Source organism: Canis lupus, chromosome 2 (genome assembly GCF_011100685.1).
Source record: "Canis lupus familiaris isolate Mischka breed German Shepherd chromosome 2, alternate assembly UU_Cfam_GSD_1.0, whole genome shotgun sequence".
Lineage (NCBI taxonomy): Eukaryota > Metazoa > Chordata > Mammalia > Carnivora > Canidae > Canis > Canis lupus.
Window position 1 is genome coordinate 45,745,477 of NC_049223.1, and position 24,171 is coordinate 45,769,647.

Sequence of the window (24,171 nt, forward strand, 5' to 3'; positions counted from 1 at the left end):
CTGGTGTAGATACTTCATGTGTTTTCTCTTTCTTTAATATAAATGTTAAAGGTCACAGGAAGCACACATGTAATAGATTCCCAGGTCATTTCAGTGTTTTCTTCATATTTCCTCAGCAACCATTTGCCACATTTTTTTTTCTTTGTGATTTCTTAAATATTTCAAGTCAGTTGACAAGTTCTTTAAGAGAAATGTCTTCCCGGGGTCCTCTGATTTGTAGGAAAGTTTAACCAGCCTTTTACAAGCTACAGATACCCTTAACTTGCAGTGCCCCCAAGATTTCTGCTGAAGACACACAGCCAATTACACCAGGGACACAGCTAGACACTCAGCCAACTGGCCCCACCCAACGTGCCTGCAGTACTTCCTGTTGTGCTCCCCAGATAATTTCCCCAGAAACTTCCTTCCCACCTCCTGGTATCACAGTATACCCCACAGCTCACCTCTGGGTTCTCAGCTCCTCAGAGAACACCAGCAAACCTTGTCTCTGCGTATCTTTACCATAAGGGACACAAAAGATAACCTTAAAGTTGCATAGGGCAAATATGGGAGAACTAGAACAAGAGAGAGTCCTCAAATAGAATCAATTATAGTGACTTTGAAAGCCTACTTGTGTGTGTGTGCACATGCTACAAACTCTCTAAATGGCTGTATATTCTCCTTTATACATAAAGGGTCTCTTCTCCTTCTGTAACTTGAAGAAAATTTATAGCATATTTCTCTCTTAACAACCATAAAAACAAGTACAGTTGTTGAAGAAATTATGACTCAAGAAAGCAAATGTTTACTTTTAAACATGAGCCATTTTGTATCTAATGCCAATGCTGGGTAAAGAGAAATCTATAATAAATAAAAAAAAATACGGCCCAAAGCACTTATCTGGCTCCCTAAAAATCTTCAAGATTTCCTAAAAGTCTCCTGAAAGAGGCCTTTCAAAAATATACCTAAAGAAATTATTTTGTTGCTTAAGGATGTTACTGTTTCTTCTACCTTTGAATGTTGTAATTAAAAACACACATGTATTCACAGAAATTATAAAAGACATTTGAATATTGCCTAGATACCATCTTACCCTAAGAACCTCTAATCCCTTACTTATATACCCTCTAGAATGCTTTTCTTCATTCAAAGTGTAAATTAAAAAGAAAACCTGGAAAACAAAGATTTTCCCGTTTGATTCTTCTGAAATAAACTTACACTAGAAATGATGTTTTCTTCACCAGAGATCAATCATACTGACCTTGGAGTTCCTGCTGACATCAGAGGGCTTCTCCTACTCAGATGAAAGCAGAGTCCTGTCTATAATCACTAGACTACAAGGTACTAGATATTAAGTAAAAATGATAAAAGAGTGATAAAAAGTGCAGACACAAAGGGTTCTAGTTTAACATACAGTACCAGACCAAAAAACAAAACCAAACAAAACAAAAATACAAAAAGTCAAAACAAAACAGTGTTCAGTAAATATTAGCTATTGATGTAATTATTATGAATAATCACTGAAAGAATAGCAGAAGTAAGATGTGCTACAGATTCTGAAGGAGCAGTAGATTATTTCCATTTGGAGGGAACAGGAGGAAGTTCTCTGGAACAGAGAGAGTTGAAAGACATATGGAATGGGAGTAGGAAGAGAAGAGGCATCAAGTCCTATGGTTCACCTCGGGGAAATCTCTCCTTTCTGCCTTCTCCTTTCCCACATTCCTGAAACTGACATATACTTATCATTCTTGTGAACCATTGGTCTCTTTGCATCTATTCTCTTTAGCCCAATCCATTCACAAACAACGGACAGGATGATCCTCACATGATCCTAAAGATCAGGGCAGACCAAGGCTGGAGTAGTGGACACATACTGCATAATAAGGAAAATTTGCTTACAATGACATTCCACATCTATCCCTGTACAATACATGTATAATCTACACATGACTGTACTTAATTAAACCATACCACCAAACAAATACTATTGCTATTCCCAGGATATCGGGTAATAGGGAAACTGAGGTGTATGACAAGTAACTTGTTCAAAAAAATCATGCAACTAGTAAATGGAAGTCAGAATTTAAACTCAAGTAATCTGGCTTCTGCTTATATATTCTCTGCACAAGTCACGCAGCACCTGAAGTATTGTGTGAACTCAGTATGTTACTCTTAAAGTGGGCCATGGAAATCCAAATGAATTTTGGATAAGAATAACCATGATCAACCTGTAAATACAGCACATAAAGGTGAAATAACTTAGGATGTTCTATTAAGAGAAGAATTTGTTTAAGAAAAAAATACATTAACACTTAAAATGTTGATTAATGGGTATATGAGGAATTGAACAGGGTCTTGGTTCTCTAGTAGGTTACTCCATGTCTCTTACCTTAAGGGCTACATTAAGGAAGAGAGGAAATTCAGCTGCGGGTTTTGTTTTTGTCGTTGTTGTTGTTTTTTGCTGTGAGGTTTTCAAAGCAGATCCTGAACCCAAGCATAATGATTACAGGGAAGGAGTCTTCAACCATGTGTTAGCAAGGACTTCCCAATCAATAGACTTGCAAAAAAAAAAAAAAATAGAATTTCTCTGTATGATTCTCATCCAGAAATTGTGCAGAGATGTTAAAGGGATGGTCAACATAAATGTTATATGAACTCAACTATGGTATAAAGGGTAAGCCAGATAGCCCTAATCTCCTGTGATTGAGTTGGGCTAGCTATTCACCCAATCTGTTTGACTTTATTCCTGGGAACAGAGCTCAGATAGGTTTCCCATCCTCCTTTGCAGTTAGATGTGGCCCCTGAACAGACTTCTAACCAAGGAACATTAGTATAAGTGCTATGTGTCCTTCTAGGCTTGCCTCATAAAAGCTCACACATTCCATCTTCCATGTTGTTTCCCAATTCCACTGAGCCTGGTATCCTTAAAAATCATGTCACAAACAGTGGAACTACAAGGTGGTAGGATCCCAAGTCCCTGAAACACCCCAGGGTAGCACACCTACCCATGAGAAGCAGAAACAGAAGTAATCACTTCTTCAATCCACAGAGATTTGGAGAGTATGTTGTAGAGCAACATGATCACCTTACTTAAAACAGACACCTTCCAATAGAATTTATTTTTTCAACTAGAATGCAAATCATTCGAAGTTAAGAAATAGCTCTCATTCAGTTTTGCCAACAGAATGTACAAATTAAACAAGTTTAGGTCAGTAGATATTATACTTAAAATATCAGAAGAATGAGAACAACTGGCATAGTCACCAATATTCTGAGGTGAACACATAAAGGCATGTATTTAAATGGCTGATCATCTAACGTAGGAGGAGCAAAGGATTTGAGTATGGTGGTAGTAGCAGCAGTTTAGGTAGCAAAAATGAATATACATCAGGACAGTTTGGACTATTTTTTTAATTGTGCGTAGTGCTTAGTCCAAGCTATGAAAGCACGGGTAGAGTGATATTTGTTAAAAGATGCCTGTGGATATTACAAAAGTCTTGGGGATCATTGAACCAACATGGAGGATGCAAGGTACCCTTTCCAACCTCCTTGCTAAATGCTTTTAGTCCACAGAGATAGTCTTTCCTTCTGAGTTACTAAGAATTGGTATTATGATTTTTTATTTTTCATCCCCATTGTTTTTTTTTATGCCTTTCTGATCTGACTGAGACATGATAAACCAAGATAAAATATCGGCAGAGAATTATGCTCTTGGAGTTTCCCCAAACAGCACCAGAAAAGGAAGTGCCAGAAATTTCCAAAGAAAGCCTGTTTTCATGAGATTTCCTGCCTTCCTTACATCTCAACATGCCTAAATAGTTCAGATAACCTTCAGATGAACTCTAGGTTGCTTCACTTAGTTGGAAATCAAGCAACTGAGCTGAGGCTTAATGGGTGCAATTTAGGAACTAATAATTTTTTTTAAAAGTATCTCAACCAAAGGGACTTGGGATACCAAAATTTTGGGCCTCTTTATGAACCGGAGCCAGCTTTCCTGCTGTAGCACCCTACTCTGGCCTGATTCTTTATGAACTCAAGCAGCTTTCCTGGTCTCAAGCCATCCCTCTTCTTCAGAGCATCTTCCAGCATTTAGCTAAGTCTTTCACTCACTACTTACCTCTGACAAATTTTTTCAACAATACCTTACCCAGAGAAAAGTCATTTTTCCACAGTTTCTTTTTTTAGATTGAATAATTCATTGTTTTTCTTATCCCTCTTAAGAGCATTATATCTAACTAAACATAGAAATGCCATTTAGTTAAAACCTGGAGGAAATAAGAACACTTCCCCAGTAAGAGATCTAACTATTTGAAATTAAATTTTGAGGCTGGACGTTTCTTTGGGTGGGATATGTATTTTCCTTTGTCACCTATTTTCATTTCATCTATGATATTAATATATTCCACAGCATAGCTGTGTTGCTAGATTAAATTTTTACTCCCTCTACTTCTTGATGCTTCTTTCCTAGAAGTCTTATTTCTGTTTTGTTTATGTGTTTGGTTTTCCATTTCTGGTATGACCTTTGCTTTTCTATGGAGAAACTGTATAAAAATCATGGTCAATTTCTCAACTAACAAGTTCATTATTTTTGATACAGCTATTTCCTTTATCATAATTAAGGTTCATTTCATCAAAATGTGCAGGTAGTGAAGAGAACCTACTGCCACCTAAAAGAAGCCAGGTGTGCATCACAGACAACCCCCTCCCCCATCATAGCTTAGAATAGCCTCTTCTCAGGCAAAACACTCCAGTAAGCTTACACAATGGTAAATTTTAATATTTGCCTTCACCAAAGCAGGAAAATATCAAGAGTCATCTAAAAAACTAGATGAAAAATGCACATAAGACAAATTCACTCATTATAAAGAAGATATCGATATTCATGAAAAATATCGACAAAACAAAGAATCCAAAGAACACAACCTTACCAAGTAGCAGCCTGCAATTAATTGCCTGCACAGAATTCCTAAATCCTTTCTTCTCTCCATTAGAAAGACATGTTTGAGATTGTAAATACATTAAGGTCAGTAGCAAAGGAGAGGTTTGGGGGCGCACCATCACACACACACATACACACATTCTGTGTACATCTCTGTTCAAGTGGGGATTATGCAGAAAGCAGAGTAAACTGTGATTTTTTTTCCTCCTCTCCTTTCTAGTCCTTTCTTTCCTGGTTGTTGCAGGACTTGGCAAGGGATATTAGCTTATGAAATCCAAGAAACGCCACCACGCTGATATGGGAGTAAAACTGCATTCTTATTTGACACCTGGAGTCCAATTTTCTTGTAGGAACTTGCAATAGGAATTGAACTTGGAGAACCACCCCCCTTCAAGGATTCCCAGTTTCAAGGGCTGCTGCCTTGGCCAGGGCATCTGCGGGCTCTGTTGGGAAGGTAGAAGGCTGCCTGTAAGTCACAGGTGAGCAATGATGAGACTCCCCACCCCCCACCCCCCCTCGCCCAAAGTGGAAGGCGGGAGGCACAAAAATCAGCCGGGTGCCGGCCACCGATCCCGGCAAGCCGCGCCAACCTTACCACGTATGTGCCACCGTGAAACGCCGCTGTTTGGGGATGTTGCTGCTGAGAAGCATCCTCCGCAGGAGCCTCGGGGAATTCCTCGGAGAAATTACTGGAGAGAGCTTGGGGGAGACCGATTTCCTCGCCGGCTTGGACTTCTCCTGCTGCAACAGGTTCTCCCGCAAGGATTTCACAAGATCCTCGTTGAGCCAGGGGTTCGGACAATGCGGATTATCCACGTCGGGGACTGTTAGGGTGTCCGGGCTCGTCGTCTGCTGGGCCATTTCTCCGCTCAACTCTGTACAGTTGGCAGCAACCCGGGGCAACGTGGGTGCCTGGCGTCCCCCCAGCGGCTGCCTCGCTCGGAGCCCGGGGCGAGCGGCAGGTCGGGCAGCTGCGCTGGCTCCTCGGGCGGCCTGCCTCAGTGTCTCCGCGGGGACCGGCCGACGCCCCGCCCGAGCGCGCTGCGGGCCCGCGGGGCAGGGGGGCGGGGGGGGGGCTCGAGGGGCGCGGAGGCCGCGGCGCCGGCGGCTCAGTCCGCGCTGCGCGGCCGCCTGTGAAACTATCGGAACTAATGCGCCGCAGCTGCTCCAAGTGACTTCTGCTTATGTGCAGAAAAAGTCCTGGGGGGAGGGCTTACCCATCAGATCCCTGCTGCTCCGGTGGTTTGGCGAGTCTTTCCATTTGCTTATTCCTGAATCCAAAGGAAAGAAAAACTTTGAACTTGACCTTCCTCTCCTGCAAGGGTTATTTATCTGCCTCCAGTCCACGTTCATAAAAGAAAATTGCTAGTCCTTTGCTTTTTACAAGGGAAGAATAAACAAGCACTAGATAGATAAGAGGGAGTATTTCCCTGCTTGCTAAACTCAATCTGATGCACCTTGTGAAACAAATCCTAAGGGAAGAAAATGGACTCTTTTTTTTCCCTCCCCCTTCTAGTTAGAAATAAAACAAAAGGTCTCAAAATACCACATATGGAACACATTACAACACAACACAACGTTGTGTTGTATGACCTCGCTAATTAGGGCCCTTTCAAAGCGTGGGACAACGGCATTTACATTCAAGAATGGCATTTGTTATCTCTTCGGATTTAAACGGACAACCTTCTAGGGGGACACATTGTTTTCATAAGAGTAGTTAAAGATTATTTTAAAGTTTCAGTTGTTACTTATGGTATACAGAATGTTACCAAGTCAACTGTAAAAGAATTAAATCTAGCTTTTCGTAGTTATTTCCTTAATTTTTTTCTTACTTTTCTTTTAATGTAAGATTTTTATTTGTGATCGACATAGCTTCAACAAACGTAAAGGAGGTTTAAAATGTTTTTAAAGAGAAGAAATTATGTCTTGCCTATTAAATTTGTTTAATTACTGGAAAAAGTTAAAAATGCTATGACAATTCAAGTAAGTAAGCAAGTGATAAAGCTTGCTAAATCTCATTACATGGACATTGGAAGTGCAAACATTAAAACTGGGTTGTAAGGGAGCCCAAACCTTTGCATAGAGATGTCCCCAGCAGTCTAGCCAAGCTATAGAGAGTTCAGGACAGAAATCAAATCACTTTTCTTAGGAATTGAGAATATTTGGGTGTTTCTTTTTCTTTAAGATTTTATTTATTTATTCATGAGAGACACAGGGAGAGAGAGGCAGAGACACAGGCAGAGGGAGAAGCAGGCTCCATGCAGGGAGCCCGATGCGGGACTAGATCCCGGGGCCCTGGGATCCGGCCCTGGGTCAAAGGCAGACACTCAACCACTGAGCCACCGGGGCTGCCCCAGAATATTTGTTTCATATTTGAAAAACAGTGATCTGGGCAGCCCCGGTGGCTCAGCGGTTTAGCGCCGCCTTCGGCTTGGGGTATGATACTGGAGATCCGGGATTGAGTCCCGTGTCGGGCTCCCTACATGGAGCCTGCTTCTCCCTCTGTGTCTCTGCCCCTCTCTCTCTGTCTGTCATGGATAAATAAATAAAATCTTGAGAAAAAAAAAAAAGAAAAGAAAAACAGTGATCTAAGGAGTTAGGAAATATATCCAGATAAATTGGAGAACAGAATAGTCTGATTCAATTAGGGGTTTTTTGTGTGTGTGTGCTTTTTTTATTTTTGGTTTCTATGATTACTATTAGGTCAGTTTTTAAAGTTTCTCCCATTTCCCTCCCTAGTTATTCCACCTTAAATTTAAATTCTTTGTCTGTAAAATGCTACAGAAAAGGATACGCTTAGGTTCTGTTTACAGGAGCACAGGGCCACCACCTGGTATAACTATAACAATTTAATGAGCCACACGTTCCAAGACTTAATCAGAAAATCTGTTCTGCAATTACTCAAATTTTTCAAAATCAGGGTATGATTGTTCTTGAAGAATTTCCACAAGTACAAAAGGTTTCCTCGCTGCTAAACATTAAGTGGCAAGCCCCCTTAGTTTTAACAAGGTAAAGACATCCATTTCTCCATATCTTTTCTTATTTATACACACACACACATATATATAGTCACTAAACAAGTAGCCAATTTCTGTAAAGTTGGCTGAAGGACTGACCACTACATTAGGAGTTGTGCAAAACAGGTGTGCAATGCTTGCCTTTAAAGAACTCATAAGTTAATGGAAAAGACTAGACAACACTCTGGAGAAAACACCAGCACATGTAGTGATATTATCAGGTGCAGAAAAATACAGTGAAAAAGGTAAAAGGTATACATAACTGATGAGGGAATGTTGCAGTAAACTTGAAGATGCGGAATATCAAAAATTAATGGAAAGGAAGGTGAAAAAGAAGTGCCTTCCAGGATAAGGAACTTACAATGTGCAAATGCAGTCAAGAAGAAATAGGCAAGTTTGTTTAAAAAAAGAAAAAAAGCCCGGTAGTCAGTAGATGTAAAACCTATTCAGGTTTGTAGAAAAAAAAAAAAAAATCAGATAACAGATAACAAGTGGGGGGGGGGGGAACAGGCAGCAAAGTGACATGCCACCCCAAAAACTATTAGAAAAATTTCCCACTCTCTACAGACAGTTCTATTCAGCAAACATCTGTGGGCATTTATTTTGTGCTAGGCACTATATGAAGTGCTCTAGGATAAAGATTAGCTAGATACTATCCACAGTATCTGGGAGTTTATAACTCACTAAATTAACCGCAAAATAATTTACATGTCAAAGTATGGCCCAAATACCTAGATGAGAGCCAGGAAGCTGACGATATTTAATGTCTGGTTTTAATTAAGTAAAGAAAAGTGATTCTCAATGACCAAATAAAGGAATTGATATGAATGGGAATATATGGGCCATAAAATGCAAAACTCATTGAGTTCAGGACATTCTAGGTTCTAGTTCTTGCTTCCAGTGACCTTCATTTGAGAGGAATAAAATATTTACAAGCTAGCCTTCTCCTAAATGGCATTTCATGTGGATGCTCAGAGATTAGACATTCTGTTGATGAGACTATCTAAGCTGGAATGGAAGATATAATAATATTCTATTGAAAATTCACTGAAGGTTGTGGATAAACATGTTCTAAAACTGAACAAAAGTGTTCTGCAAATTTCCCATTGCTTTGGTGCATGTTAAAGGATTCCATTATAGATATAGAATTGGGGATCCCTGGGTGGCGCAGCGGTTTGGAGCCTGCCTTTGGCTCAGGGCGCGATCCTGGAGACCCGGGATTGAATCCCACGTTCGGGCTCCCGGTGCATGGAGCCTGCTTCTCCCTCTGCCTGTGTCTCTGCCTCTCCCTCTCTCTCTCTCTCTGTGACTATCATAAATAAAAAAATAAAAAAAAAAGAATTGGCTGCCTTTTTACAGGTTTCCATATCCTATCATTCATTATTTGTTCAATATCCTAACATCTACAATTACCCTCCTGAATCCCCCAAATGATATGTGGCTTTTTTGAAAAGAAAATTAATTTTTTTTTTGAGAATTCTTTGCCATCCTCCCTTCAAATAACTTGGAAACCCCCACAGTGTTTCAAATTCATGCTTGAAAATCACTGCCTTAGGAAATACAAATTGTAAAGTTCTGAAGATAACCAAAGGTGGCTGAGGTTTGGATAAACTGGTGATTTTCTTTATAATAATGTAGAGTGTCAAGGGAATTCTCCCAACAGGAATACTACACAGATTGTCTTTTTTTTTTTTTTAACAAAATCTCTTTAAAATTAGCTGCCAGAAACTTTTCTGAAAAACACAGTACTGCAAATGACAGCCAAATAAGGCCTTTGGTTTTAACAAGTGGAAATTTGAAAGTGGGTGAAATGTTTTGATAAAGTCACCCACGCCTAGAACAGCCGATAATATCTCTTAATTTCATAAAGGTTTTCCTAAATACCTTTTTGTGGATTTTCTAAATTTGTTTTTTTTAGATTATTCAGAATCCTTGATAACACTTATTTAATTAATTATTCACAGGCAGCAAAACAAATAAGAAATAAGATTTGCACAGGTTCTGAACAAGGATTGAAAAATGTGCCCTTGTCTAGGTAAGATACAAGCAAAACTAGATTTCTCACAATTGAAAGGGAGCAATGGTGCAGCTAATTCAAAAGGATAAATAAATTAAAATTATTCACACGTGACTATAGAATGCATTGTATGCTTCTACCAACTATAATGTTTTAATTAGGTAAATAGTGTGTTAAAATGAGACTGCTTTTTAACCTGCCCATGTAGTTGGTGGAAATGATCTGACAGTGGCAGAGGTTTGTACTTAGGAAGAGTGTGTTTGGAACCCAAAAGCTTGTTTTGATCTCCAGCTATGATACGTACTGTGTTACTTTAAATGTCTGTGAATAAGTTCCTCATCTATGAAACTGAGTGATAATAACAATAGCTATTGCATAAGAATGCTGCAAAGATTAAATATGTTAATACCCATGATATAAAGTGTTTAGAAGGATGCTTGGATAGAGTAAACACCCAATTACTGCCACCTGCCACTAGTTGATACAAGGAACTTACAGAAATTTATACTCAGTAGATATCAATTGACATCAAAATGTGCCAGGCATTTTGCATTGTATTTCATTTAATTCTTGCAATAATTCTTAGGGCATTATTTCATTACCACTATTTTACTGATGAGGGCACAAGAAGGTTAAATAACTTGCCCAAAATAAGGACCCCTACGTGGCTCAGTCTATTAGGTGTCTGACTCTTGATTTTGAGTGAAGTAGTGATATCAGGGATCATGATCTTGAGATGAAATCTCAGTCCTGGGATGGAGGCCTGTGTCAAGCTCCTCACTCAGCAGGGAGTCTGCTTCTCTCTTCCCTCTCTTTCTCTCTGCCCCTCCCCCTGCTCTCTCTCTCAAATAAATAAAAAATAACTTACCCACAGTCATATAGTTCAATAGTGTAGAATCAGTATTTCATGGTCTATGAAGTGCTAGGGCCTCTTATTTCAACTCTATACTAAATCACTCCAAGAAAGAAATCTGATACCATATTTAAAATCAATGATGGATATTTTTATTGGAAAAATTATAGAAATCTGAGTGCCCTGAGCTCTTGGTCTAGTTAACACTAACTTCTGCCCTTGGCTCCACTCAGGACATACACTGTGGCAACCTGTGAAGCTTGCCAAGTCATGTAATTCTTACAAAGGCACGACATTCTAGTAAGGGCAGCTTGAGGTGGAATTTCTGAGTGTTTTTTCATCTATATGTCTGTACTCCTTTGACACAAAGGAGTTTTTATTAAATTCCATGGTAGTTTTCCATTTTGCAAAACAATAATGTTCTAAAATTATTTCATTTAAAATTTTCATTGTGATTATTTTTCATTTAGAATTTATGTCATTATAACCTCTAATGATAAAATTTTATCATCCCTACACTGAAAATCACATCTGGACATTGTGAAACAGGACTTTTTATTTTATTTATTTATGACAGTCATACAGAGAGAGAGAGAGAGAGAGAGAGAGGCAGACACATAGGCAGAGGGAGAAGCAGGCTCCATGCACCGGGAGCCCGACGTGGGACTCGATCCCGGGTCTCCAGGATCGCGCCCTGGGCCAAAGGCAGGCGCCAAACCGCTGCGCCACCCAGGGATCCTGAAACAGGACTTTTTAAATCATCATCATTACTGAACTTGTACCAGATACTGTGCTGATTGGCAGAGATTAAAAACAATAAAATATCCACTTGAAAATTGGAGATATATACAACCCCTCCAGTAAAGAAGATAAATGATAAATGTCAAATTGATAATAAAAATCAGTGCCTCAAGGGATTACAAGAGTAACAAATATACGTGTGTGTGTGTGTATACACACACACATATAACAACAGTTTTTGAAGTTGAGAATGTTTCCAAAAACTAACCAATGCCCAATAGCAATGGTATCTGGGGGCTCTGACAGATATTTCTTCATAATCAAAAGATCTCCAAACTTCCCAAAACTGTTCATTGTATTAGAAAAAGGGACAGTTAATGCACAAAATAACTTGGGTAGACCTTCAGAATCTTTTGCTGTTTTTGTCCACATACCAGACATGTTAATGAACAAAATCCAACACATATCCCAAGTTCAGAGGAATATTATACAGTAGTAGTCTATTCAAAACTTGGACACCAAGGAGCACGTTTCCTCATCTCTTTTTCAGTCTCTGTACCCATCCCCCACCAGCCTTAGGACAAGGATTTTTACTCTTCTTCAAATTAGCATAATATGACTGGAGAGCCTCCTTCTGACTCTGACACATAACATCTGTTTCAGTTACTTTGTTTTTTGTAATATGGTTTTTATGAGACAAAATAGTATACTTTGCTGAAAGTGTCCATAATTCAGGATTTATAGTTGTAGCTGGCAATTTGCTTTCTAAAGTTTAACATATTTAGACAATGACTCCTCATAAGCAAATCGTATTTTTAGGGTGATACTTTTCATATCTAACGTTCTCCAACCTAGTCATTTATTTGGGATGTTTTACAAAAGGTATTACAGAAACTGGTTTTATTTCCAATTTTGTAATTAAGTAGCTAAGTCACCTTGAACAACTTCATTCAGTTTCTCTGAAACTCCATTTCCAAGTTAAAAGTCCTAGAACTTCCCTAGGGTTTTATAACTTAAAAAAGAAAAGCCAGATGCTGTCTTTGATTGCAAGTTTTAGTTGACGTTTAAGAAAAATCATTATCCCAAATGCGTTCTGAGGCAATATGGTCTCTGCCATTTGCATGTAGTAATCGTATGTTCCACAGATAATGATTTAAAAAGAGAAACAGAGGGGCGCCTGGGTGGCTCAGTGGTTGAGTGTCTGCCTTTGGCTCAGGGCATCATCCCAGGGTCCTGGGATCGAGTCCCGCATCAGGCTCTCCATGGGGAGCATGCTTCTCCCTCTGCCTAAGTCTCTGTGTGTCTCATGAATAAATAAATAAAAGAGAGAGAAACAGAAAATATTTGATGTTTAAGAAAACAAGAGGTGACTGCACTAACCAGGTGCCTTACTCATGCTTTTATGGCCCTGAAACTTATGAAAATTCCCTCCCTAACTAGGTAACAAAATTTATTCTGACATATGACTCACAGCTTGAGAGCCAGAGTGGGAGGGCAATGCTTAAGTTAATTTAATATTTGGAATCAAAGTATTGTTTTACTTCTAAAATGATGAAACTACAGAGCTGCATATACATATCAAGTGTTATATAATAAGTCAGATTTTCTAACCTTTTAGGGCCTAACATATTATTTAATAAAAGAGAAATTTCTGCACTCAATCTTTCACAAAGTGTGTCTCACCAAAGACTAGTTTTGTCCAAATTTAATGAACACTGAATAGGGCGGAGGGAAGCACTTTGTGATTTAAAAAAAAAATGGGGGCTGCATTGAATACAGTTAAACAGGTTTCTCTGGTGTAAGATCTTAGTCCTTTAACATGCTAATGTGATTTATGAAAGCCAGTTTGGTTGGCTCTCAATCCACCTGCCTCTTGAAGCATGTCCAGAGATGGTTATTCTCAGAACCCATCCCTTTGAACATAGCCTATAGCTGATATAAACCTTCCCAGGCTTGTATGCTTTCATTTTCTTCTGAACTGTAGTCAAACAGAATGTTTCCAGCAGAACCAGGAGTTCTGGTACCAGCCCCTAGAGACTTCTCATTATTGTTATGCTCCTGTGCTGAAGCTGAGGCTAAGTCCACCCTCTTCTTTAACTGGTGTTCTTCTCCTTGTAAAAGGCATAACTTGTGCAGAGGCTATGAAATAACTGTGCTGTGAGTCTAAATGATAATTCTGTTGATAGCATGATAGAAGACTGAACAGGCTAAAAGGCCAAAGAAAGACTGGTCTACAGGCCACTATTGGTGAGAAGGTATACCAATGCAACCAAAGGCCAAACAAGTGCTTTTCAAGCTTTGAATTAGTTAAGAATCATGTGGAGACCATGCTAAAGACAGGTTCTGATTCAGTAGGTCTGGAGTGGGGCTCAGAGTTTCGATTTCCAAAGTTCGCATGGACTGCTGGTCCATGAAGGCCTCCTAAGTCTCCAGGGACTAGAATAAGGAGAGGTTAATGGAATTGAAGTCTAGCAAATGAAGGCACTAATACGTACTCAGGTGATGCTATTTCAAATTTATATCCAGACATTTGTGTAGTGCTTAACTTGCTGTTGATATTTTTTAAAGGAAGAGATTTTTTAAATTATTTTATTTATTTATTCATGAGAGACACACAAAGAGGCAGAGACATAGGCAGAGAGATGCAGGACTCCATCCCAGGACCCCAGGATCACGACCTGAGCTGAAGGCAGATGCTCAACCACTAAGCCACCCAGATGCCCCCTATTTTATTTTTTTTAAGTAAACTCTACTCCCAACATGGGGCTTGAACTTATGATCCCAAGATCAAAAGTCACATGCTCTACTGTCAGGGTTAGCCAAGTGCCCCAATTGCTAATATTTTAATAAATAATGGATTTTTAAAAATAGAAATTATTGCATACCAATATAATAAATCTTTTTTTCTTCAAATGAGCACAAACACTATGAAAGATTCAATTCTAAAAGCAACTTTTGTTATATTATATCCACACTTTTAAGATGAGACAAAAAAGACTTAATAGAAATTGAAAAACAAATTCCTGCAAGTATGGTGAAATTATTTACCTGTTTCTATATCATTAATTGAAATTAAAAGATGAACCTTATTTAAGACTTACAGACTATTTCCAGGATGTAATTTAATTAAGTTGAAAGCATGTAATTGGACAAATGCTAGGTGTTAAGTTCTTTGGATATGATGGAGACGCTGATCTTCGTGTATCTGAGGATACCAGATTCTTTCTTTTCTGTGTTCATAGTTAGATGGGGCTTTCAACTCTTCTGTGGATACAGCATTGTCAAAGACACTTATAATTAAGCCTTACCCCGCACTACTGACTTCTCTATCATCTAAAAAGTTAATCGAGAAAGTGTTTGTGCTTCCATCAAGCCAATACACCTAGCCCTACAGTAAGTCTATGTATAGCTGTATAAGCAAGTATATGCTTTTCTCTCTGGTCCTTCAAAGAACTTATTCTGACCTGGAAGTGCTTGAATGATTGCTAAATTATGAAGACCAATCTGAGTTTTTTCCCAAAATTATTATTTTTCAGCCCTAATAAAATAAATGTGAATACCTATTACACTAATATAAAAATATGCATCCTAGCTGGTTTAATAAACACCACTAATATTCTGTAATTATATAAGCATTGCACAAAGCCAGCCAGTAATTATTTAATCAGTTACAAAGGAAAATTCGTGCATGACAAAGAAATCCTCTTGCTGTGCCCATGTCAAATACACTTTAGTCTGAGCAGCAGTTGCCTTGTGATCCTTGTATATTAAATGCCTGGAATATAGTGTGCAGCAGACACATGTTAAAGGAAGGGAAGAAAGGAGTCAACGGTTTGTACGGTTTGTTTTAGTATTTGTTGTGAGCTTTTACATAGGCTAAAAAGATGGTATGTCCAAATCAATTTACACTGATTTACCCACTAAATGTTAAAAATGTTTTAGAAATCCTATTAGACATGCTCCCAATTTTACAAATGCATTACTTTTTAAATTATCTATATAAGGGATCCCTGGGTGGCGCAGCGGTTTGGCGCCTGCCTTTGGCCCAGGGCGCGATCCTGGAGACCCGGGATCGAATCCCCACATCGGGCTCCCGGTGCATGGAGCCTGCTTCTCCCTCTGCCTGTGTCTCTGCCTCTCTCTCTCTCTCTGTGACTATCATAAAATAAAAATAAATTAAAAAAAAATAAATAAATAAATTATCTATATAATACGCAATCTATTCTCATTGCAAAAAACTTCAAAGTCACCCAGAAATCTAAAGGTCCTATAGACCACCATCCCCAAACTTGGCTCTCTTCATAGGGGACCCTGTGATCAGTTTTGTCTGTTTTTCCAGACTCTGCTGTCCATTATAGGAGCCACTAGTCCCATGTGGCTATTCAGTACTTGAAATGTGTCTAATGCAACTGAGGAACAGAATTTTTATTTTTTTATGTTTTTTATTAATTTAAATTTAGTCGTCTTCTCTTTTTTTTATTTATTTATTCATGATAGTCACGCAGAGAGAGAGAGAGAGAGAGAGAGAGAGAGGCGCAGACACAGGCAGAGGGAGAAGCAGGCTCCATAAAGGGAGCCCGATGTGGGACTCAATCCCGGGTCCCCAGGATCGCGCCCTGGGCCAAAGGCAGGCGCCAAATCGCTGCGCCACCCAGGGATCTCTAAATTTAGTCTTCTATGGCTAGTGGCTACCATATTAGCAAAATTCTAGACCTCCATGTGATTTCATGAAAAATTATGTGCCTAGAGGAACATACTACTGTTTTCTGAGGCTTTGGGGGTTTGTTTTTAAAGATTTGTTTATTTGACGGAGAGAGGGAGAGAGTCCTCGGACATGTGCACAAGCAAGGGGAGTGGCAGAGGGAGAGGGAGAAGCAGGCTCCCTGCTGAACAGGGAGCCAGACTCAGGGCTTGATCCCAGGACCCCGGGACCATGACCCAAGTTAAAGGGAGACGCTCAGAGAACTGAGCCACCCAGCCACCCGGAGACTTTTGTTTTTGATCAGAGTGTTATACTCAATGACCATTCTCATCATTCAGCAACTTGTTTTTTCTTCAGTGAAGATCTCCCTTGTTAATCTTTAGCGAGGTACCTGAACACTGAGGTATTCCATAGCATGGCCACTTCTCAGCATTGTTAGCCGTTTCCCTATTGATGCGGATTCAGGTGTCCAGTTGTTCACTATCAAGGACAAACAACAGGTTTGCAAACTTCTCATTGGGCACACATTCCAAGAATTTTTTTTCTTTATAATAGATACATAGACGCAGGATTCTTAAATGATAAGGTATAAGCATTTTTCATTTTAATAGAAACTGCCAAATTGTTCTTCAAAGTGGCTGATTCAATTTATACTCCCACCAACAGTGTTTGAGTTCCCACATTTTTTTCCTCAAACAGCCTTATGCTGCCATCAATTTCACTGTACTAGCTGTCAAAGCCTTTTTTTCTTCCTTCAAGAATATCTTCTGTTTTTTTTTGGGGGGGGGGGGAATTAAGAAGAACATCAATGGCTACCATTAAAATTCACAGAAGTGGGAAATTGTATTTCACTTCACTTCCAAGTCAATATTCAATTTTTGCTCTTTAACAATTTTAGTTGACCAAGCATTTCCCTGGAGTGTCTCTAATATGACGATATCTACACGTTATAGAAGGCCTTTTCAAAGGAAAAAGCATTAACTTTCTTTTTCAGTAATGTTCTAGCACTACTCAGTGAAAAATGTTTTAAATTGCTTTTCCCATAATAAAGATAGATTGTGTTAAGCATTTATTCTTGCCTGTCTCTGTTTTATACAACAGCATAGAATTTTCCAATGCATGACCAGGACTCTATTACTATTTTGTGGAATTTTTTCTTTGAGTAAAATTAATGGTCCAGATGAGGACTGAATTTGTAAATTCACTGGACCCTGGTCTGACAGTAGTGTCACTGCATCCTTAGGTTAATAATTTTGTGAGATTGAAAGAGGACTTGGCTAGAAGTCAGTCCTCACTCTACTACAAGTAGGACTACTTGTCCTAAGGCTCGAAGCAAACCTCTTACTCTCTGGATATGTGTTTCGTTGTTACCGTATCTGACTCTAACACAAAGCTGGAAGGATCGCTAAAGTGATAGGTTAATAGTTTCCCAAACCAGACTTATCATTACAATTTTCTAAGGGAAATATTAAAACAGAACTCAGAACCTCAACCTACAACTACTGAATCAGAACAAGCAGAGTTAGGTCTGGGAAACTTTCTCCAGTGATTCTAATGATTAGTCAAGTTTGAAAGCCACTGTCCTAGATGATAAGATCAAACCCCAAGAATAAATATGCTCTAAAAGGTAAATACTTAAAAAAAAAAAAAAAAAGAAAAGAAGAAAGAAAATCTTCATGGGGGAAAAGCAGATCAAATATTAAAACAAATTTGGAGAAATGTAAAGTCTTATAGCTCAAGTAAAAACGTCCACAATAATTCAGGTTTATGGTTATTACATCTAATAGATCTAACAGAATCAACAAAAACAGTAATGTCATCAAAAGCCGCATCTGCAAAAGCAGATTATGTAGAGTGCAATAGTCACGGCTGCAGCAGGTGGATTTGTGGCACAAATGGGCCCTGCACAGTCCTGGAGGAAGACATTCACAAATTCATATCTAGGTAGTAAACATTTACTATGTTCTGACCAAACTGGGAAACTGTTTTCAGTTCTGGGGGCCACTTTTTAAATAATGTTTATTTTTTAAAATGACATACAGCCTGAGTTTACATTTAGCACAAAAATTGTAAATGTATAGCTTGATTTTTAAATGCACATACACCTGTAACCAACATCCAGATCAAGATATAGAATATGCTTTTCTCAGTCAATACTCACTCCCTCCAGAGGTAACCACTATTTTGACCTGCTCTCACCATAAATTAGTTGTGTCTCTTCTTGAACGTCATATAAACAGAAACAGACACTATATACCATTTTGCATCTGGTTTCTTGCATGTAACAAACATAATGATGTGTTACAGTCATCTCTTTTTCATTGCTCTGAAGTATCCCAATATTTGACTATACCACAACTTATGCATCCATTCTACCACTGATGGACATTTAGACTGTTTCCAATTTAGACTATTATAAATCAAGCTGGAATGAATATTCTTGCTCGTATATCTTACTGGACATAAGCACTCATTTTGTTGACTATATGCCCATGAGTAGAAAGGTGCATCATAGGCATGTGTATGTTTAGCTTATGATAGTGCCAAACAGCTTCCAAAGTGATCTTTCCAACTTAAACTCCTACCAGGACCATGTGAAAACAGATATTCCATATCCTTGTCCACACTTGGTATTTTCAGTTAATTTTAGTCATCACTATGATGAAGGTATAGTACTATCTTACTGTGGTTTTAACTGCATTTTGCTAGTGAATAATGATGATGAGTATTTTTCTCTATGAGGTGGCCAGTGGCATCGTAAATGTTTAATAACCACTATCTGGGGAAAAATACACATATAAAGTATATTATAAATTTTACTATATAAAGTGTATGTAACACACACAATTTACAAACAATAAGAAGTACACAGTAGTCTTTAATTTGGAATTCCATAATGCCAATTGATTTTTCACAGAATACATTCACTGATGTTTTGCTGGACTCTTGAAAGTGTAGCCAAACTGAGGTCGCAATCAATAGTAGTTCTGACATGACTGTGGGTTGACATTTTGGTTTATATTAACAAGTAAGACAAAAGTGAAGCAACAAAGATATATGTTGGAGTTCCTCTCATTTGCCCATGCCTAGGGCAATTTCTTTGCTCCATCAGATTACAGTTTTAAAATTCTAGAAGAAAGTTTCTTCAATTTTCTTTTGTGTGTTCTTTAAAATACAATGGCTACAGATATGACACACTCAATTTTAATCAGTATTATTAACATTTTTCTCTACTACTTTCTTGGGGATCCCTGGGTGGTGCAGCGGTTTGGCGCCTGCCTTTGGCCCAGGGCGCGATCCTGAAAACCCGGGATCGAGTCCCACATTGGGCTCTGGTGCATGGAGCCTGCTTTTCCCTCTGCCTGTGTCTCTGCCTCTCTCTCTCTCTCTCTCTCTCTCTGACTATCATAAATAAATTTAAAAAAAATTCTCTACTACTTTCTTAAGTCTAGACTGTCGACAAAACAATCAATCCCTGATGTAGCATTTGCTGATTTTCTTGTTATAAATATACCCCTCCCCCCCAGTCAATTCCATACAGATACAACAGACAAATGGGCAATAATAAAATGTAGTAAAATAATTAGGAGTGATAAGTTTTGAGTATGTATTACCTTTGCTTTTACCTTGCTGAAAGTTTATGTAATTTAATTTTAAATAATGATGTTATTTAACAGCTCACCAAATTCACAAACATTTAAAAATTGGTGCTTAGGAGCCAGTACAGGCAGACCCAAGAACACTGATGCTTGCTGGCCATTTTGATATTCTTTAATTTGAAATGCCGGGGTTTTTTTTTTGTGATTTTCTAAAATTGGGTTGTTTTGTTGATTTGTAAAAGTTTTCTATAACTTCTAAATATGAGGCCTTTATCAGATATATATTGCTAGCATCACTGTTAAGCCTAAGTCCCACTTTTTCAGAGAGAACTTGTCAAACCCTAGTATTTTGTGTGGTTAAGCAAGCCCTGAAAGGGGATATGGACATCTAGAGGTTATCATGAGCTACTGAACTCAAACCACATACTGTTTATGCTATATGGGAAAACTTTCGAAAGAAGGTTCATCATTAATTTGTGGCATTTTTTCAGTATTTCACAAGCACAGAAATGACTACTTTAATGATTACCAACCACCCTACCTAGCATGGGAGCACCTGGAAATATAGAATCTTACTTTCTTGAGATTGTAAAGGAATTTAAAGATTCACTGATATTTTGTTCCTTTCACCTCACCATTATATGTTGAATGAATGATGCATGTAGCATCCTCTTCACCAAAGTGGAGAAATCATTTAAGAATTGGTGAATTATAAACAGTTTTATTCTAATAATCATTGAGAATTTTGTGACAATGTATTTAGAAACAGGCAGTAATTAAAACTAGGGATAAAAGACATGAAATTTAAATCCAAGCTATGTGATATAAGGTGATAACCCAACATCTCCTTTTTGTTCCATGGGCTTATACTGGCCCCCCTCACCCCATGCAAGTCTTCTAACACTTTGGGACTTTCCCTATTCCTACTTTCCTTCCTTCCTCAACTTTACATTGTTTCATGGTCCTTTCCAAACTATCTTAACACTAGAAGACAGTGCAAATGTGTTAATGCATAACCCCATCAAAAGTAATAAAATTCAGGGACACCTGGGTGGCTCAGCGGTTGAACATCTGCCTTCAGCTCAGGGCGTGACCCTGGGTCCGGGGATCGAATCCTGCATCTGGCTCCCTGCATGGAGCCTGCTTTTCCCTCTGCCTGTGTCTCTGCCTCTCTCTGTATGTCTCTCATGAATAAATAAATAAAATCTTTAAAAAAAAGTAATATAATTCACATTAACCAGGAGCTGCTAGAAATAATGCCCAAACCCCTTGGATAAACAATGAGGAGAACTCAGACAACAAATTGGGCCTAATTTTAATATATCTCCATCTACAGAATAGTGGCTCTCAACCTTAATTGCATCTGGAGAGTTTTCTAGATTTGTGTCCAGGCCATGTCCCAAACCAAATAAACGAGGATCTCTGAGTGTGGGACCCAACATCAGCATTTTTTCAAAGTGGAGATGATTTCAATGCACAGCCAAGTGTGAGAATAACACCAGGTTGAGAAATATCGATATTTTAAAACAGCATCTGCATCTATAAATTAAGGTTGTTCATTCTATGTTGCCCTGAGTAAAAGTACACATCTGCTTTCCACCTCCATGATGAAGCACTACCTATTAATCAAAGGTAGGTTAGATCATTCTTTTCTTCCCTGTGCTATACAATCTTAGCTCTTCAGTCTTCTCTGTCTTAAGTCTTCCTTGGTCAGGCTTCTTTGCCAATTCTCAATTCATTGTCATGCTCTAGCATAATAATTCATTTTATATGAAAGGGAAGCTATCAATTTCTGACTAAACTGGAGCAAGGTGCAATTCATAGGTGTGTATTTACCAAATACAGTTTGATATGTGGCACATTTAATTGGCCTGCAAGCCATTTAAAAACTTCTTGACATTGTGTGTTACAAATCAAAAAGTGCGAAGCAACTTGTCTGAGCTCACAAAGGGGCTAACCTAGGACTGAAACAGAATTTATGTATATCAGAGATAAGTGACAGCAAGTCAAGGAAGGAAAGAGGGTTTCCCTTCCACAGGCCACAACTCTCCAGGAGAACAGGAAGTACATTTCTATCATTCCCAAAAGCAACTTCCAAAATTAAAAATAAAATAGTAATTTCAAAAAGCATTTGTGGCTGTTTAACAATTATACTTCTAAATTAAAGTCTTAGATTCAAAACCAAAGATCAGAGTCAAGTACAAATGATATTCTAAATGTGCAGAAGGAGGCTCCAGATCCTCTCAGTTCTTTCTGACTAAAAGAAAAGTACAGAGTAAAATCTTACAAGCCCTAACAGAGGGATATAATGAAGGGCATGGCACAGGACGGGCTGAAACACGAATTTTTAAAATCCGTATATTAGTAAACCAGGTGTCACCTTTTTCATTTATTATGCTAATTAGTTTTAATGTTAATACTTTATAACATATTTGGGTTATTAACATGGAACTAAGCAAGACTCGGGAGGAGTCTATTTCAATCTCAGCCACTGAAAAATTAAAATTACACAAATTCCATTTCCCTTGTGCCAAATTAGTGTCTTCAACTAAACCTACTTTAAATGGACACAACATTTTGGAAAATTTCATTTGACTACAAAGACATTCTGGTCTCAAACACTGGCATGATATTTACAGTCTGAAAATACATGAGTTCATACCTAAACCCCATTCCCTCACTTCATAAACACAATAGGAAGTGCTTCTGAGATCCTATAGTTCAGGAAACAGAAAGACCACTTATAATCTCACAATTTGAGTATACTTTGTTTTCATTTGTGACTAGAGCAAATGTCTCCTACTAAAAAAAAACTCCTACTAGGAAGGTATTCCTAAAGATTAGCACTTCATTCACTGATTCACTTCCTCCTGCACTCAGCCAGCATTTACTGAGTACCTGCTAAGTGCCAGGTTTGGATGATGTATAAATGGACAGGATCACTGACCTCTCCTAGTCTCCCAAAAGGGACTCTGACTCATTACATTTCAGCCAAGAATGGAGAGCTACTGAAATGCTCTTTCACTTTTTGGTGTTTTTTAGGAGGATGAGGATGAGGAAAGTGCTGCTGCTTTTCATAAGTGACTTTTATGTCAGTAAATAGACAGGTGGCTGTTTTAATAACCAGCTTAAAACAAAAGAGTTTGCAATAGCAATTATAGGAAAGGTGTCAACACAACTAGCTTGAACATGTGTTTTCTAGTTAAAAATTGATACAGACTTTCTGATAAAACTTTTTTTTTAGTGTTAATAAAGCATATTGCCATATTTTTGCAGTTTATACTCTTAATATTCTGCTCTGTCCAGTAAAGAATGTGGTTTACTTGTGATGCAACTCCTGTGTTTGTTGCCAAGGACAACCGTTGTTTCCTTGATTGGGTTTCATGTGGTTGGTCAGGTTATGTCATGAGAATTACATTAAAGAGAAGAGTTATGGGTTTGTGTGCCAGCTCTGAGCAGTGAGAATGGTAGAAGGAGAGCAGTGGGGGTTGGCACGGTTTCTTTTGGCAGGAGATGAGAAATGCAGACTCCTGGGCACTCTACATGTACCCTTCCACATCATTTGGCTTCCTTTCACCCTACCCTGGCATCTGCTTTCTAGCCTCTGGAAAAGTACACATGTGGAAAGCACCATCAACCAATTCTCTTTTGTAGTTCTTCACATTTCTGGGACTTCAAGAAACCTTGAACTGCCATCTCCTTCTCTCAGGAAAAATCACCTCCGAGAACAACGTAAAATCAGCTGTAATTTTCAACAGATTCCGAACCAGGATTTGGAAAGGTAAGATGGTTATTGAACTGAATTATAATAAAGTCAGGCCACAGTCCAATTTGCTTCCAGCTCTTCTCCTCCCTCTGTGGGTTAACAAGTGTTTCCAAAGCCATAGGGCATTAAGAATCCTGAAGCAGCTAATTAATAGTGCTGATCCACATCATATGTAGCATGTGAGTTTCAGGCAGCTGTAAAACCCCAGCTTCCTCAGGCTATCCGAATGACGATGAAGCTCTCAGAATTATATTTTGACATTCTGCACCCTGCCTGTGGCTGAAAATAACCTTCTCAATAGGCACTTTAGGCCAGGAGAGTACTCTAGGCGTAAAAAAGCCTCATTGCCATGACTATGAAAAAGTAAATGAACATTTCCTCATGTCCAGACTGTGACTCACAACTGGCCTGTTAATGGACAAAGGAGGCCTGAGGCATTCTCTTGACACATCATCCAATCAAATAAAATACAGCATTGGTGAGACGCTGACTTTCATAGCTTTCGATCAGTTACCTTCTAAAAGACAGATAAAACCTAGGTGAAGGAGGTTCCTGATA

The 24,171-nt window shown here is 38.6% G+C and overlaps 1 protein-coding gene and 1 long non-coding RNA gene across 16 annotated transcripts in view; one reads left to right on the forward strand and one right to left on the reverse strand.

Moving 5' to 3' along the window:
- The window catches only part of PDE4D (phosphodiesterase 4D), a 1,400,346-nt gene that overhangs the window by 714,169 nt on the left and 662,006 nt on the right, over positions 1-24,171 (reverse strand). The window contains exon 1 of one of the 12 annotated variants that reach the window (XM_038530658.1): positions 5,514-5,875. The exons of the other annotated variants lie outside the window; for them this stretch is intronic. Coding sequence (XP_038386586.1) covers positions 5,514-5,779 — 266 coding nt within the window. The 5' untranslated portion in view covers positions 5,780-5,875. Of the gene's footprint in view, positions 1-5,513; positions 5,876-24,171 lie in introns of those variants that run through there. 12 annotated transcript variants of the gene reach the window in all.
- Positions 1,229-24,171, forward strand: part of LOC102156594 — a 48,503-nt gene continuing 25,560 nt past the window's right edge. For 3 of the 4 annotated variants that reach the window (XR_005355548.1, XR_005355549.1, XR_005355550.1), the window contains exon 1: positions 23,205-23,628. This is a non-coding gene — a long non-coding RNA (uncharacterized LOC102156594). Of the gene's footprint in view, positions 1,321-23,204; positions 23,629-24,171 lie in introns of those variants that run through there. The other variant, XR_005355551.1, reaches the window with a different exon arrangement.